This window comes from Pseudorasbora parva, chromosome 1 (assembly GCF_024679245.1).
Source record: "Pseudorasbora parva isolate DD20220531a chromosome 1, ASM2467924v1, whole genome shotgun sequence".
In the NCBI taxonomy this organism is placed as follows: Eukaryota; Metazoa; Chordata; class Actinopteri; order Cypriniformes; family Gobionidae; genus Pseudorasbora; species Pseudorasbora parva.
In genome coordinates, this window is record NC_090172.1 from 47,733,540 (window position 1) to 47,751,973 (window position 18,434).

General features: G+C 38.7%; 1 protein-coding gene across 3 annotated transcripts in view; it reads right to left on the reverse strand.

Moving 5' to 3' along the window:
* exoc6b (exocyst complex component 6B) overlaps nt 1–18,434 on the reverse strand; it is a 123,423-nt gene that overhangs the window by 76,761 nt on the left and 28,228 nt on the right. For all 3 annotated transcript variants that reach the window (XM_067443512.1, XM_067443497.1, XM_067443506.1), the window contains exons 2-7: nt 14,089–14,254; nt 13,838–13,885; nt 13,640–13,730; nt 13,181–13,226; nt 10,654–10,858; nt 435–605 (exon numbers count right to left, since the gene is read on the reverse strand). In XM_067443512.1, coding sequence (XP_067299613.1) covers nt 435–605; nt 10,654–10,858; nt 13,181–13,226; nt 13,640–13,730; nt 13,838–13,885; nt 14,089–14,254 — 727 coding nt within the window. The remainder of the gene's footprint in view (nt 1–434; nt 606–10,653; nt 10,859–13,180; nt 13,227–13,639; nt 13,731–13,837; nt 13,886–14,088; nt 14,255–18,434) is intronic.

The window sequence follows — 18,434 nt, forward strand, 5'->3', positions numbered from 1 at the left end:
TTATTTTTAAATCATGAAAAAAATGATTTTCAATGTGGACAGAACAGTGTACTAAAAAACTGTTACAGCGGTTTCCAGATATAAGTTGGTTATTGATAAAAAGACTGAATCAGTAGGAGTAGTTACTGAATTAACCAAGAACCATCAGTGTGTTGGGGCTGGTTGCTCATTTGAAAGCATGTAGAAAAATGTTATGAGTTTGTTTGTTTTTTATAAAAACATATATCCATCCTAAACCTATTCAAAGAATTGTTAGCGGAATCACTAATAGCAATCAGAACCAGAGAATAATACCCAGTCATATTTAAAATAAAGAATTCTCTTTTCCTGGGTTCATAAAGTGCCTGTATACAAAAATAGACTAAAAACATCTTGCTAAAAGCTTAAAATGAATTGAAATGCTTGACTGCTGAGGTAAATCTTTCCTTCCTCACCTCTTCCTCTTCATCCTCCACATCCAATATCCCAGAATCCTGTTCCATGAAAGGGTTGTTTTCAGTTCTGTCCACCTCTGTGTCTGCGCACGCCTCCTTCCATATCCTCCGTCCACTTGCGGACCTCTGCTGTGATGTCACGGCATTGTCACGAGCGATCTGCACCTGCGCCTGGAAAACAAACACACAGCAGCACTGAACATTAACATACGGAAGGACTTCTTGGACTTGTATAGAATGGACAGATAACATTTGTTGGGTTTTTAAAAGAATCCAAGTCTAATTTTAATACATTTTAAATTAAGTTTCAAATAAAAAGACACTGAATCTAAATAAAAAGGTGTTTTTTTTTCTAGTGATGATACCAATTTCTGCAAAACTACTTTAAAATACTTAATTCTATAACAACGAAAAACTAAAATTATACAGCCAATCCAATAAACCATGGGGGAGAAGGGGGGGGGGGGGGAGAGAGAGAGAGAGAGAGAGAGAGAGAGAGAGAGAGAGAGAGAGAGAGAGAGAGAGAGAGAGAGAGAGAGAGAGAGAGAGAGAGAGAGAGAGAGAGAGAGAGAGAGAGAGAGAGAGAGAGAGAGAGAGAGAGAGAGAGAGAGACTACCCCCAAGTATCCCACATGTATTCAAGAAGGAACAAAGACTGAACTTATGTCAATCATTTTCCCTGTGGCATTCTAACTCAATAGTGATACTGTGCTACATACTGACAAAGTACGCATTTTCCCATTAGTACCAACAAAGGAAAAGGCACCTGTGAAAAAGGATTTCCCATAAGCAGTTCAGATGAGATTTCCTCAATAGAACACTTTTCTTTAACTAACAACGTCTGACGTCAAGACTAAGTTCAATGCTCGTGCAACCTTCTCCTTACAGACCTCTCAAGTTATTTAGGGGGGAGCAAGATTCGGGCATGGAGGGCTCTTGAATCAGACAACAAAAAACTGCTTCTTTATTAAAGAAAAAACGAAACAAAAAGGGAACGGAGAGAAAATTCCATAACTCCAAAACATCATGAGAACAAGAGAACAGAAACTAATCAGCAACAATAGGATACAAAGGGGGATGTTGTCTGCATGGTGGCTCCACAAAAAGGAAGGTCCAAATGCACTTATTGGACTACGCAAAGATTGAGCTCTCTAGGAGTTGTGCGTCATAGCGAGGATGTATCGGACAGTGGCACAAGAAGAGACCTTTGCAACTCAAGAATTTCTTCCCTTTAAGAGCATTAGAATTAAAGGACTTCATTACTGAAAATGTTGTGAACATTTAAATCCAGTCTCTTTAAGGGCTTCTTTATAGACAAAAAGCAAAACGGGAACAGAGAGAAAACTTTCAACACCAAGAGGACAAAAGAATTTTGTGCAAGGTGGATGTTGTGGCTGCTTGATTTTCCACAAAAACTGTTTATTCTGATTATTCTCTGAGAACTAGAAGGTCTAAGTGCACTAATTGGGCTATGTAAAGATTGAGCATTGTCATTGTATTCATCATAGAATTGTGCTCCACTTATTTCTTTAGACATGTCTGAAGTTCTAGTCCTCTTCTAATCTCTAGTAGAGGTATGTGCGTCATAGCGAGGGTGTATCGGACGCAGCAGGCTACAGTAGTGTGTTGTCTATTGTGCTTCTTTGGCTGTTACGTCCCACTCATCCAGTTCGGTACTCTCATCTTAAGTAGACGCATTAGCGTCAGAGTGATGGGGTACGGGATTGCAAACAAAAAGAAACAAACAAACACTGCAAAAAATCCTTTCCTTCAGTAGCTGAAGGGCTCTATTATTAAAAGCCACAACTGCAATGTCAGGATTTAAACAAGAATGTGACTTTGTTAATGCAATGAAGGAACAGACCAAATAAGAAAGGAAAAAGATTATTCCTTTAGAAAAAATTAAATGAAAAAAGCTCATTATTTGTTAAGATGTTATGCAATTATGTTGTACAGCACTTATTCCCTACATAAATATTTGTAATTGTGAATAGAGTGCAACAGAAGTAAAAATCCCATCCACTTAGCATGAGCTTTGAAATTGTTAAGATATGACTTATGCTTTTGTAGAAATTCCCACATACTCCCGCTCCCATGAAGCATTGCAAATGATGTAAATCAAATCTGTCTACAAATCTCAAACAACTTAAATATTTAATTATTTTGCAATTATTATTTTTATGTATTTGTGTTGTATTTTTAGTTGAATTACTATATTTAAAATGTATGTTATTGTGCATTGTATGTATATGAGAAGTCAAACCTAAAATGTCCACTTTAGAGGACAATATAGTTTAATCAATAAAAGTTTATTTTTGCTTTTTCTGTATAAAAAAAAATTCACCACCTCAAACAGATTGAATTTTATACTTACAAATAATATCTATACATCCGTAGTTTTACATCATTGTGCATCCTTATGGACATTTTTTACTTTTTCGGCTGTTTTTTTTTTTTTTTTTTTTTTTTTGCATAAAAAAAATAAATGCATATATTTTTTTTTTTTTTGCATAAAATTTGCCACAGGTGTATATTTTTAATATTTCACCCCCATTTCCTTTAAAAAAAAAAAAAATCCTTCCTCTCAGCGCATGTGGGCAAAAATGTCCCCATTGGAACCATTTAAAATTGCATCGTTTTATTGTTAAATGGCTAGGATTAAAAATAGCAATTTTTGTTCTGTTGGCAAAGGTTCAAAATTTAAAATTTTACTATTTTTTTACCAGATGGTGGCATTTTTTCAGGTTTGGCGTATAAAGCAAATACTCACTTTATTCCTGTTTTCAGTTTGTGCATATAAAGCCATGGATTTGATAATCTGCCATGGGTCTTCTTTAAAATGACACCAAATTTAAGTCTGTACTCCCAATATGAACGTTTTATGACATTTTTGTCCTCTGTGGTCCCATGTGTAACTTTTTTTAATTGATTCACAAGGGTTAAGTAATTTGCTTCATGGGCTATATAGTCCATTTCTGCACAAAACAACCTACACAGTCCTGGTACATTTTATTCATTTTTTTAAAGAATATTCCTCTGGAGTAAAAACAATGAAAATTTTAAAGGTGGGGTAAGTGGGTCTTTTTTCAAAACTGTTTTACAAATGGGCTCGGACCGAGTCCAATAACAAACTTGTACCCAATCAGGCAAGGGGCTTGTCTAAAAATGATGGTGCGAAGAGAGCGATTAGTGCAAGTCATTATTTAAAACACTTGACACACAATGTACATTAGCTGAGAACTAATTATGCTGGCTTTTGCTTGTATATGCTCCTTTGTCATGTTCACTTGTTTGTTCATTTGTGATCGTTTTGTGGCTCACTTCAGGGATGATAAAGACCCATTCATTTCAACACCGTATGGAGCATTTAAATCTCACTGTCTGTTTCAAGCGTCAGTTTACAAAATGTGCCCGACAAGTAAGGTACAATACTCCTAATATATGTTTATTTCCTCTTTTCATGATCTACATAACCCTTCCAGTCATAATTGTAATAATTTTGTTAGCTGGACTATCAAGCTTGTGTACTATCAAGTTGTTCATGAGAACAGTTTGTGTTTTGTGATCTCTATAACGCTAATCTTGTCATAATTGTAATATGTTCGTTAGTTGAACTATCGGCTCGTGTTCTATCGAGTTGTTCACAAGAATGGTTTGTGATGGATATTCACCAGAAAGTACTTACCCCACCTTTAAGGTCGGTTAGGCAATGTTTCTCATAAACACTTTTATTATACTGGTTGAAACTCTATTCATATCCTAGTAACAATCGATAATAGATGTGGTCTAAATATTTAAACATTTTACATATCTTCTTTGGAAGTCTCAGGACCAAAAAAAATGTGTCCAATCGTTGCATTCGGCCGAAGCATCAAGCATCAAATGTCATCAGCATCAAGGCTATCAGACAGTCACAAGAGCGCCTCAAACAAACTGCAGTCACCTTTTACAATTCCTCCTGAACCAAAACAACAAGCTTATACAGCGTTCACTCCAAAACTACCGTAATTGCAAGATGGAAACCTGTGAATTTCTACCCGGAGCCGAATCAGATTTATGCATTTCTATGGCAACACTATCAACACATAACAGAATCTGTAGCAGTCAGGTGGTACAAGTCAGGGCAGAGTAAGTTGTTATGTGCTTTGAGACATGAGGCAATGTAACGCCATCTCTCCTGACACTTTGCAGGCTCTGCTCTGGCTGCATGCCTTCATGTGTTTTGGAGGTGGTATAGCTTTGAGAAGTGCTCAGAATGGAGGGTGTGATCTAATACTTTCAAAGCTAGCTTGCTATTGCTAGCCTTTCTGAAATTGCCTACCCTACCTTTAAGAAGCCAGGACTGCTAAAACAGGGCTATTTTCAGCAGGTTGCCCAAACACTGTTTCAATCATTCAGCTGCATAATTTACTAACAGTCCTGACCAAAGTTTTTAACATTCATTTGATTGTGGCAAACAATAGTGTTTGGTAAAAGGTGATGATTTCAAAATACCTAGATATAACCAACCTCTCCCTAATATACAAAGCAGAAGACATTTTTCTGAAGATGATGGAAACATTTGTCATTTCACTGTACAAACATGCTCCTTCAGAGAAAAAACACAAAGAGGAGTAAAATGTAACAAAACTGAAATAAAATTAGGCTATGAAATAGAAGTGACTGACAGAACAAAAAGGGGAATGGGGGGGGGGGGTTCAAAAGAAAAGTAAGATTCAAATTCAAACTTGAGGTCTATAACAAAATCTTTGACTAACTACTGCTCTATACTCAACATACACACAGACTCTCTGTGCTCCACAGCTTACAATGGAGCCATTATTACAGCACTGGATCTCCCAATATATTTATTTTCAGATCATTTGTTAGTGGAATTAAAACAATCACAGGCTCGCAGAGACTGGGCCTAATTTCCAGTGGAATAAGAACCAGTCTGCAAGTCTGGATCACAGAGCCCCTAGACAAATAGCCTTCTGTTATTAGTGGTTCGCTCGTGAGCTTTCTCGCTCCTCTGGAGTCGGGGATGGAAGAATGGAGCGGGAAGGAGGGAATGAGAGACATCCAAAGCTTAAGAGAAGCAATCTCTGCTGTGGAAAGGGAAGTGGATCCACTTGAGGTTGAGGGTCTTACCCTGAAACAACCGATTTATTGCCCAAAGGTATTTGGCGGTGGTGGTGATGGCATCTGTCTTGTGACGTCAGCCTAAAGAATGTGGAAACCTCAAGTATTTCTCCATACAACATTAACAATGTGACCATAATATGCAGAGATTGATGGGCAAAAACGAATAAGAAGTGGGCAAATACAGGGTCAAAAAAGAAAAAAAAAGAAAATCCTGAACAGAAGAGAAATTTAAAAGATGGGAGGAAAATGCGCTCTGTTCTTCATCAGTCAGCAAAGGGCAACAGATCCATTCTTCTCCAGCTTCTACAGTCAAAATGTCTCCAGCGTCACTCGACCACAAAACCACTGGAACAGAAACCCACAAAAAAGTAGAGAGAGCGACGGCACCCTTCTGTATTTAACAGCAGAAACCACTACTGAAGCTGCAAAAAGGCCACAACGAGCGCCAACATGTAAGCAGAGCAGTCACATCTGCTAGCAAGAAGTCGCAGGTCAGAACCAGGAGCCAGCGTCTGTGTCAGCAATCAAGAATAAGAGAGTGTTACAGATTGATTCTCCGAGTTAACAGAAAGCTTGTGCAAGGTGACATTAGAGCTTGATTTATCGTTCACTTGGTTTACTTTTGAGGAACAACTCCATAGCTTTGCTCTAATCAGCACGTGCCGGGTTACAGCCAAAACACACATGCACGTGAACGCGCGCCAAGAAGACAAATCTTACAGGATTCAAAGACATGCAAGAAAACAAACTTTAATAGGAGGAATGTGAGGCTTTGGCAAGTGCCGGCTGGACGGTCACTTTGTTCAAAGGTTACTAGAGTTTGAATATTGGTTTAACTCTACACCAACATTCCACTTCTGCGGGAGATGTTACAGAGTTGCGGAGATGTGCAGAATCTGGGATGACCTCTGCTGTCACCTGCTGGATGCAAATGGTACTACATAATGGACAGCACTGACTGCTGGAAAAAGGGAAAACAGACATGAGATTAAAAGTGATTGGGCTGGTTTACAAGCCAAGAATTAAGGGGGGAAATGTTAACATTTTCTGAAGAAAAAAGTAAATGATGCAAAAACCTGCTTACACAATGCAAAAGTGTTGGTATTTGTGGTTTTAACAATTAGCATTACTTTAGTAATGGTCTCAGCCTCAGGTATCATGCCCACGGACCGCTGGCTGAATGCTGATGCATGTGGCACACATATCTAGAAACACTTCAGGAGTATCAAAGTCGTCATCTGATTGGTTGAATTGTACAGGATGACTGAGATGTTTGAGTTGCTTTCTTTAATGGTCCGCCTGGAAACAAATGCCGAGACGCCAAACTCCCTCGTGGAAGAAAAAAGCTGTTGTGTTTACAACTGCGCAAATAACCGGTTGCCAGGAACAAAGAAACGACGGATTTTTAAACATATGTGAATTTTGCGGCTCCACTGTTGCAGTAAAATTGTATAACGTTCAAACAACCTTAAACAAACTGTGATTGGTTGCGTTACACCTCTTTGGCTGTCCTTGACCAATGAAAGCTGCGACAGAATCCAGACCTTCTGCCTTCAGTCTGAAGGTCTGGCTAATCGAGACTACCTTATCAAATACCAAAGTAAAAAAAATAAAAAAAAAATAAAAACGATTTTCTTTTCAAAATGTTCCATTTTAGTTTCCACCAATACTTTTAAAACACACTTCCTTTCTCTCTTCAACTGGAAGATAAACCTGGGGATACAAAGTCAGGCTCTAGGGAAGATTCATTCAAACAGTGTGTTCCCAAAAGTTAGTCGCTGAAGATCAGCTCCAGTCGTGCCGCGGATCAAGGATCGTCTCAGAGACTTAAGCAGTAGCTGAAGCTAGTGGCCAAGATCGGGTCAGACATGGATGAGCAGAATCTGGGTCAAAAGGAAGTTTGTGATAGGAGATGATGGAAGATGAGAAGACGCTAGGGTGGGAGGAAGAGCAGTTAACCACGTTTTGAACCCGAACAGCCGCGCATGGTTAGGACACCACATGGTGATGTTGACATAAGTGTGTGTGCATTTGTCTGGGTGGTTGTGCATGCTGCAAATCGTGTGGTTCAAGAGTTTGAACACCGTTCAGTACAATTAGCTGTTCTACGCCAGAGGCCACTGGAAGGGTAGGACAGGCACCCAAGAAAACACATAACCAAAATCACATGAGCCAGTGTGTTTCATTATCTTTTTGGCAATCTTGTCCACCTTACATCCAACCAATATTACACACAGGGATTAATCCTTACAGCTTATGTAAATGGTTTAAAATGGCACAAGAACATATTTGCGCATCTGCATCCTCTATGGGGTTTTGTTACGGTCAGTAGAAATTTACAGACAAAAAGAGGGATATTCACTTATTGTTCCCAATTTGACTTCATCTTGTGCAATCTACCTTTCACCCTGTTACATGATTCCCTTCTTCTCTATTCCCAGAATCCCTTCAATAAATCCCAATACTGAATACAGATGACCAACTACACCAGGAGGTGTAGTTCACCAATATATATGAATAAGTGATTTGAGATACAAGCATTTATGACAAATGCAAGGATGCATTATTGCTTTGTGTCTGCATATAGGGCACAACTGCATTTACAGCCCTGTTTCTGATTGCAAAATATATATTCCACTAATGTAATAATACCTACCAAACCAAAATAGAAAAAGTATAAACTTTACATTTATGGATAAATTCATGTGAAATGAGTAACTTAACCCAATGAATTATAACGCAATCTAATAAACGTGTGTGCTCTTTGATAAACAAAGCAGACGATCAGACTCAAAGCAGACCAACAGAGAGTTCAAACCAAACAGTCCCATCTTCCAGATTGGACCGGTGGAAACTCACCAAGTTCAGGAGCTTCAGGAGCCAACAGTTTGTTCAAACTACGGACAAGGGTACAGGCTGATGAGGAGAGGGGGAAAGGGACAAAGTGGAACGAAAGGCTGGGCTGGGGCAACTGGAAGCAGACCAGCAACAGAAGAAATGGGTATCTCTGATTACAACTCATGGTGTCCACATGCATTTGCTCATGTCAGACAGCGAATGCATTAAAACCTGCTGGTAGAATACACATCTAACTCAGTTCTGCCTACCTGGATGAATACACATATTGTTTCATTGTCCAACTTCTCTTCTTCAACGTCGTCAGAGACAAAATTAACTTTCCAAGAACCAGTGTTATTGAAGTAACTTTGAAACTCTAGCTTTCCAAGCTACAAGCTACTCTAAAATTAAAAGTGATTAAATTACAGTAAAGCTTCTATTGAAAAAAACTAAATTACAAAACTAGTCCCAGAAGCAAAAAAGCAGCCACATACATTATTACACTGAAGCTGGGGGGAAAATATCTGTCTTTAAAAATAAAACTACATAATTTAACATTTCATAAAAAAATATATTGAAATGGGTTTATGTTAAAATTTGCCCTCTCCTTAAAAATATAATGCATCTTAACTTATAGAATTTAGCTGGAAACATCAGCAGCATTGATTTAACTTAATATTTCAATGAACAAAACAACCTAAAATGCCATACTTCTACAATGCGACTCAAATGGGTGAATGGTTTCTTGAATCATTTAAAATGTAAACCACCACAAAAAGAAAAAGATCAAATTTCCAATGCGTCACATAAGAGAAATGACCATTTAGGAGAGCTCCTCAGCTTGCTTGATTGTAAAGCTGCATGCACGATAAAACGTGACATAAAAACCAGCCATGTAGGGTTGCGCGCTACACCTGGAAAAGCTATACGCTCTTTGGAGAAAAAAACTGAATTAACTTTGAATTACGGATAAATATTAAGTTAGTAGTTTCGCTACGTTTGTATTCTTGAAAGTGTCGGGGTGAACTAAAACTAAAAAAGTTTCACAGTAAAAAAAGAACACGTTCTAGCACACCATCACATGCGCGCACACACACACACACACACGCATGGCTTTGGTCTTTTTCATGACAACTTTTTGGCTACTTTTGCTCTCCACTGTTTCTTAATTAGGATCAGCAACCGATCCGTATTGAGAGGAACTGGAAGTGATTAGAAGAGTGGAGAACTTTCTGAAGACAATGTGATGGTGAGGACTGCAAAATTATACTTAATGACGTTAGGGTGTTCTAAGTGATTGCTTATGGGACAAGTATCTATGACACTGATCCACCACTGATCTCTCCACCTCACCAAGTTCCACTACTGTCCTAACAACAGTCAAAAACCTCATTAATTTTGTTTGTGTGTTTGTGATTTACTGCATTAAGGATTACAAAAGTATATATATGCTGGTTATATAATTCTCATATCAACAGCTAATTCTTGACAGTGGGAATCCTAGATCTTTATTAAAAAATATCTACGAAAAAGCTCTTCAAGCAATCACATTTACACTTATACTTCTAAATATAGAAATGCCCCTAACTGAGTATGTATGGGCAACAGTGATGCCTTTGAAAAAATCTCCAAAGGAGCTTTTGCACAATAACATCTATCCTGATCAGTTTTGCTCCTCTGTGAATAAGAACAAGTTAGAAAGTAAATAAAAATATGTTAAAGAGAGGGGAAAATGTGAGGCCAGATTTGTATGGTGCTTGGGAGAACTTAATGTCTACTTGGCGTTTCATATTCTAATGCACTCCTCACCCCATCTTGGTCTAATAACTGTAAAAGAAAGCAGAGGACTTTTCTGCATTCCAACAAAAAAAATCCACTCAATTTCTCTCATATGTGTTCCCTGAGTCTTCTCCGTGCACTGTCCTTGACGCAGCGTCCATACACAGTGTTCCACGACTCCTCTGGCATAAACAAAAGTGACCTAAAATGATCTTTGATTCAGAACAGATTGGTGGCTCTCTTTCCTCCAGACTAGATGGTCAGAGATAAGATGAAAGGAAAAATGGGGAAAAGCACATTAAACTACTGAAGAACAAGGCCCTCGTCCTTCCCTCTGAGACCTCACATTGAAACGCAGCTGTGACTTTCAGGTCAGAGGTGAGCATATGAGGCAGCTGTCAAAAAATAGTTTGGATACACCTCCAGGCATTATTCAGACACGAGCGCTCGTTCGCTCTCTCTCTCTCAAGCACACACACCTGTTTCATGGCAGTCTCTCCGATCTTATCCGAATGCTTGCGGATGCTCTCCAGGAAGTCTTTGAGGTCAGACATGGAGACGTCTCTGATGAGCGTGCGCAGGCGTGGGATATTCTCTGCCATGATGGTGCAGAAACGATACGATCCTGCTTGAGGCAAACATCTCTCCTCCAACTGTTCCAGAGTTCGTAAAGCTGGGTAGTATCTGGGTAGCATATGACAGGGTCAGAAATTATGGATACAGGAAATGTTGCATATATCTGCTATTTCAAAAACCTTCCCTCTATTAATGAGCACAAATGCAAGTTTTCCTCAAAAATAAAAATAAAACTATTTAATATGAAGAAATTAAAAATGTATAAATTAAAAATATAATTTATAGTTGCTTTTTTAAATTTTTTAATCCTTTTTTAATTTTTCATACATGCATGCATTAAACTTTTTCTACTTTTTATTCCAAACTGAAAGGCAAATGACAGTCTCGTCAACTGACCCAAAACTCTCAAAGCTCTCTCCAGGACATCCTAATTTTGGAGCCTTGCACATGTTAAAGACTTAGATCTCAGCATGATAACAATTTAACGCAATCAAGATGATCTCAGAGATGAGCTATGCTCATCACACACACACACTCAATACAGCATCACAGTCACGCAACATTACACAGCAGACCCGACGCCGGGGAGAGAGTCTCTCTTGGCCGACCCTGCCGCTACCTTCAGGCTAATGGCAAAACCAAGCACACGAGAGAGACAGGGAAACACGGAGAGCAGAGATAAATAAAAAAACAAAATGGATGGAAAAGTTGCAGGCCCCTGCAGAACTTCAGGTCACACAAAGGACACGACAAGACAGCAAGACCAATGCTTCAAAAACATTTAGAGTGGCACTTTCAAATAGAATTTGGGTGGACTAGCTTTTTCAGGGGTTCCAAATATAAAGATCCGCTTGTTAGGGAACCCCCTTTCTAAAATATAAAAGCAGCTATATATTTTCTTTTTTATTAAAAAAAAAAAATTATATTGTAAGGATAAAAAAATAAAAAAAGCAAATTTAATTACAATTAAATACTTTTGATGTATTGAAGCAATTTATTTATATATTGGTTATCTATTAAGTGTATCTTTTCTACCCACTACTAGAGTAATGATAAATATATAAGCATTTTCCATTCAAATTAAAGGGGTCATGAATTGAGGAATCAACTTTCCCTTGAGTTTTGTTGGTTGTTGGTCATTGTGCTGCGATTCATGATCAGACTCGGACATGTATGGGCCAGGGCTTGTAAAGCCCAACGTCCCAGGGCTCTATGTTTTCCAGAACAAAAACGCATCACCGGCTATCTTAAATAGTGAAAGAACATTAATTTCTTGATGTGCATTGTTCACTCTATTGATGTGATATTTGAAGGAAAATTATAATTGGTGAAGATTTGATCATGTTGATCATCTCTGCAGTGAGGCGTATGCGTGTGTGATGCAGGGTTCTTGGTCATATCCACCAATCAGGCGGGCCAAGTAATAAAATAAAAAAATAACATTCCAATTAATTGCGGGGGGATGACAGAGATAAATCATTGTGTTTGTTTGATAAAGACATTTTGCGAGCCCTCTGGGCAAATCATTTCAGTTGCCGTTTTTCCACACGCTTTCAAAATGTTCCCTCACGTGTACTCACAGGGGAGCAGAAGCTCATTATAATATGCAATGCTTATACAATCATAGCAGTGGGCATTTACTTCCAAGTCTTCCATAAAAACAGAGCGTTCCATGAGAGAAGTTACAAACCAGTGTAGAAAATAGCCTATGACTTATTTATTATGATGTTTTTAAATGTAAAAACAATACAAACGTCATAAGTTGACCTCAGACAACAGTATACATTTTTTTTAAATCTTTAAATTCATGACCCCTTAAACTTTATTAACAGTTTTATTATATTTTGTAAAATATTTTTTCCCCCTCTTATGCCCCCCCTGAGGGTTGCAACGTGCTTCCATATAAGAGCTGTGCGCTCATGAGGACGCAGATTAAAATCCTGTAACATCTCCACCCAGTTCCCCCTCTCCCTCCACCTTCCTGTCAGATGTCTACTGTCCTGAAAAATCCCATAAATAAGAAAAGATGTCTGATAATGCTGAGATTTGGGATGGTTCAATGTATGCAGCTGCTAAAACTAAGAAAATCCTGTCCAAATGTGTCCTCTGTGTCTATGACTTCTGACAGCTGCCAAATGCTGCTTTGGACATCTCAGACATCTGAAAAAGTCTTTCTCTCTGTCTGGTCACAGACACATCAGACTGGGTGAGATACTCCAGTGATCACGGTCCTGTTAAAATCATCAACACCTTGCTCTCTCTTTCCTAGCTGAGAATGTCCTGTTCTCAAATGTACTTTTTTTAAAGTAAAGGTGTTAAAAAGTGTGAGAACTGAACGGTTTAAGCTTTACCTCTACTGCCACCTAGTGCGCATGTGGTATTTTTGTGTGCAGCATACACACAAAAAAGGCATCTGAATAAACATCATACCTTTTAGCCTTCATCTGTTCCTGCAGTTTGCTGTACATCTCCAACACTGCAAGGAAAAAGCATGTGGAATTGTGGGAAAACAGTCAAGAGCACAGCATGTGAGCTTCCAAGCACAAAAAAAACCACACAAAAGTTTAAAAGTTTAGGGTGGGTAAGATTTTTTATAAATGTTAAATATTATTACAATTTTTAATAACTGTTTTCTGTTTTAATATATTTATGATTAAATCACAGTTGAAAACAGAGTTACTGCTTATTAATTTTTGGTAAACAGTGATACTTTTTTCAGGATGCTTTGATGAATAGAAAGTTCAAAAGAACTGCATATATTTGAAATAGAAATCTTTAGTAACATTACAAATATCTTCACTGTCAAAGACCCCAAGCTTTTGAATGGTAGTGTTAATATAACAAATAGTAAAAATTGAACAAGCTCAGACAGAGGTCTGATGTTTGTACCTGGTAAGCAGTGTGTGAGTTTGTCAATGGTGGTGGCGATATTCCTCTGCTGCAAACGGCACTGTCTCAGTTCATCCATTGATGTCAGGAGCTACAGGGAGGTAACCACTTTCTTCATTAATGTTTGTTACTGATATAAGTCACTTTAATGTTACATGTTCTGAATCAGAGACTAAACTAAGCGAGCAGGATACACACCTCCTTGCCATCATTTTGTAGCTTCTGATTTGTCTCAGTCACCTGACCCTGAGAAAGAGAAGACAACCATTTATCTGAGAGTGAGTAAAACACAAAGTAAAACAGAAAGGAACTCTATGTGTCTAGATTTTAATGGCATATGACACATAAGTGGTTCAAATCGTTTCAGTTTAGCCCTATAATAATACTTCTCTCATTTCTTCTCTCTGTTTTTTTAGGATTCCCTCAAACCCTCATCATCCTTTCTGTACCTTGAGTTTCTGGGCTTCCCCGCGCACTTTGAGCAGCTCAGTAATGGAGTCCACAAAGCCCTGGAAGTGATGGTTGCACATCTTCTCAATTTCACGGTCATGGTTGCGGATCCGCCCCTCCAGTTTCTCCATGAAGAGTCCATGTTCCTGTCCATCATAAACAGACCTTCCAGGAAAACAGGGAGAACATAAAAGAACAGTGTCAAAATTATGTTATATAAAAATACATATAGGCTAAGGTTACATTAAATTGATGCTAAATACATAATATATTATTACTGCTCATGTATACATGAAACTGAACAATTGAAAAGATTATCAAGAGATATATGACCTGTCTTGATGATCTCTATTATATTAGATCATTTCAAAACAATAAAACAACTTTAAAATTGAGATATCTTTTATGATAGAGAGAAGGAAATGCCAATCAGTCTTCCTCCATTGTCACTGAAGCTAGGTGTTCTCCACTAGATGGCAGGAGAAGACATTAAATAAACACTCCTTAAGAAGCTCAAAACTGCTGACTTGTAAGTGGATATTTTTTTATTTTTCATTCAGATTGTTCAGATACGATTGTTTTATACCTCATAGCGGCATTCATCTACCATACCAACTAATGCCCAGAACAAGTGACAATACAACACACAATTCAATTAGATTCTACGGTGTTCCAGTACAGACAGTTGACAAAGCAGGTTTACTTTGTCTTAAAAGTAAAATCTAATCTAAAATCAAAGTAATCTTTTTTTTACTTTTAAGACAGTAAGGGAAGCAGGTTTGGGGTGAATCAAGACTTAACAGGGGGAGTCATCGTCCACTGATTGGCTTAGACATCACATTCTCCTGAATGATAGGTCAGGCGTTCATCATATACCTATACACTAATCCTGATTAATAAACAAAGCCAGTGAGTATTGTCAGGGAAGCATGTGATGTCCTGTTCAGTGAAATACAGACTAATTCAGGACGCAAACACAGCAGCTCATGGCTTCACCTGAGCCGAGCCTTCCTGTGGCTCAGGAAATGTCCTCTTTCCATCAGCACAGTCTTGACGTCACTGCTCGCTTCTTCAACAAACACTCTCACACAGTAAACACCTCAAATCCAGGGCTGCAAGGTAAAAGAAGCACTTCCCAAACTGAAATTAGGATTTTTATCTGTAGTAAGCGGAAGATGCTGGAAGGAAATGTGAGACGTGTACAGGAAAAAGTGAACACTGTGACAGACAAATGAGCAGACATGCTGCATTTAGTCATACAATGCCTAAGATACTCTATACTGACCAACATTTAGAGTATTTATAAGATCACGTGCACCGATCAATAATTTATGATAAACACTTCCAACATTCTATAAAAAAATAAGAATTGACAATAAGAGTCAATTTTGATTTCATGGGATCTTGAGTCAGTGCTTCAGAGGACCCAAGTTTTAATCTTGATGGAGGTCCTTTCAGATTCTGTTCCCCCTCTTCCTCCTATTGCTGACACAGTTTTATAAAATAAAGGCAAAGAGGCCAACACATATACATATCATGAATAAGGGTCATCTTCACAAATCTGTGTTGCACAATTCCCTATGTGAGAGTCACAAAAACAAGCACAGGGATGGGAACAAAAAGCTGAACAAATTGAAAAGAGCACAGCTGCAGTGTTCCAGCTGCGTGAGACTGCACATCATCTAGCTCAAAAACACCTTTTTAAACATATATATATAAATAAAAATATAAAAGCATCAGGCATTCCAGTCCAGACTCTTCCTAATGCATATATGCACATCGAATTTTATAAAAGGTAAAAAAAAATACCATTTGTTTGCATTCAGAATATCTCACATACTGATTGTATGATTGGTAATGATTCAACCATTTCACAGCATGGGTCAACCATCAAGTAATCGTACTTGATTGACCACCCCTTTTGGCTCTCATAGTCACAAGTACTATTTGCAAACATGCTGACGATACCAAAAATTAAATGTGATATCCTCCTTGAGAAAAACTGGTGCCAGACAATTACCCAATACTCCCTAGACTAAAAAACAGATAGCCTAAAGAATAAGAGACAGAGAGAGAGATGGAAAATAGATAGAAAAAATGATTGAAAAGTTTGGGTTTTCAGCCAAACATGTTATGAGATTCCATACACCTGAAAAGCCAATGTCCAGGAATGTGTCGGACCACATCAAGTGACCATTACTCTGAGATTACCACAAGGGGTGTCATAAAATTAGGGATGCTCGGGACAGGCAGGACTGATCCAAATTCGATACTGTGCGCATAATATTCTGTGTTATTGTTAAGCCCCAGTGCCCCACAAAAGGCACAAACATTGAAACATTATAAAGTATCATCAACGATTCGTTTACTATATTATAACTGTTCTTAAGCCATTCCATAGTTTAATGTGAGTACAGATGAATATTTAAGTCCTTAAATTCAAGTTCACGTCAATGCTTTCCTCCGCTGCGGCTGTCAGTCACTCTCCATTCAGCTTTAAACTGTGTGTCGCGTTCGGATACGACACTCAACACGATGAAACTCTCTCCAAGATTATTTATTAGGGGCCAAGCACCGAAGGTGCGTAGGCACCTATTGAAATCGTTGCCGTTCCTATTATTATTATTATTATTCCACTCTTGAGTCTATGGCAGCCCATAGAACCGTACGGTAAAAAGTTGTGAAATTTGGCACACAGATAGAGGATAGTCCCAACTGTCACTATAGCAAATTTTGAGTCAATCCCTCTAGTGCCACCTCCTGTCCAAAGTTGCACTTATGTTTATGCTAATAACTTTTCAACCATAAGGGCTAGAAACAAAATTCTTGAACAATTCTAAACAAAATATATATACACATTTTGAACAATGTTTTTGTTAGTCAAATTTTATACACTTATACACACATATACAAATATAATAAATAATACTGTGTTTGACCCCCTTCCGCCTTCAGAACTGCCTTAATTCTATGTGGCATTGATTCAACAAGGTGCTGAAAGCATTCTTTACAAATGTTGGCCCATATTGATAGGATAGCATCTTGCAGTTGTTGGAGATTTGTGGGATGCACATCCAGGGCACGAAGCTCCCGTTCCACCACATCACAAATATGCTCTATTGGGTTGAGATCTGGTGACTGTGGGGACTATTTTAATACAGTGAACTCATTGTCATGTTCAAGAAACCAATTTGAAATGATTCAAGCTTTGTGACATGGTGCATTATCCTGCTGGAGGCATCCATCAGAGGATGGGTATATTGTGGTCATAAAGGAAATGGTTAGAAACATTGCTCAAGAAGGCCATGGCATTTAAACAAAGCCCAATTGGCACTAAGGAGCCTAAAGTGTGCCAAGAAAACATCCCCCACACCATTACACCACCACCACCAGCCTGCACAGTGGTAACAAGGCATGATGGATCCATGTTCTCATTCTGTTTACGCCAAATTCTGACTTTACCATCTGAATGTCTCAACAGTAATCGAGACTCATCAGACCAGACCAACATTTTCCCAGTCTTCAACGGTCCAATTTTGGTGAGCTCAGGCAAATTGTAGCCTCTTTTTCCTATTTGTATGGAGATGAGTGGTACCTGGTGGGGTCTTCTGCTGTTGTAGCCCATCTGCCTCAAGGTTGTGCATGTTGTGGCTTCACAAATGCTTTGCTGCATACCTCGGTTGTAATGAGTGGTTATTTCAGTCAAAGTTGCTCTTCTATCAGCTTGAATCAGTCGGCCCATTCTCCTCTGACCTCTAGCATCAACAAGGCATTTTCGCCCACAGGACTGCTGCATACTGAATGTTTTTCCCTTTTCACACCATTCTTTGTAAACCCTAGAAATGGTTGTGCATAGGCCTGTTGCGATAGCCGATAAAACAATTAATCGCACAATAAAAAAAATTAGCTCGATAATTTTTCCGGCCACGATAATTGCCATTTGCATGCTTTTTTGTTTTCCTGGTCTCTCTCGTTGACTGCGCGTCGAGTATAAACACCTCCCCCGAACGGACGAGTCAACGAGAGAGACCAGGTGCGGGTGCGCCATGATGAGGTATCATTCTCGGCCAGCAGATTCGTCTGAAACTCATGGCGTTTCAGTTGCGGAGCCACACGCAAAGTTACAAAATTTCATGCGCACAACAGCAAGCGAAATGGAGTCTCGCACACTCCACAGCGACGACAATTTTGCCGCGCTCACCCTCGCGCTCGAGCGGACACGTCGTGTATAAACGAGGCTTAAAGCTACACTGAAGTTTAGGGCTGTAACGATATGCGATATGAAATCGAAATCGCAATACGCAGGTCCACGAACCTGTATCGCGATGTGAGGAGGCAGAATCGC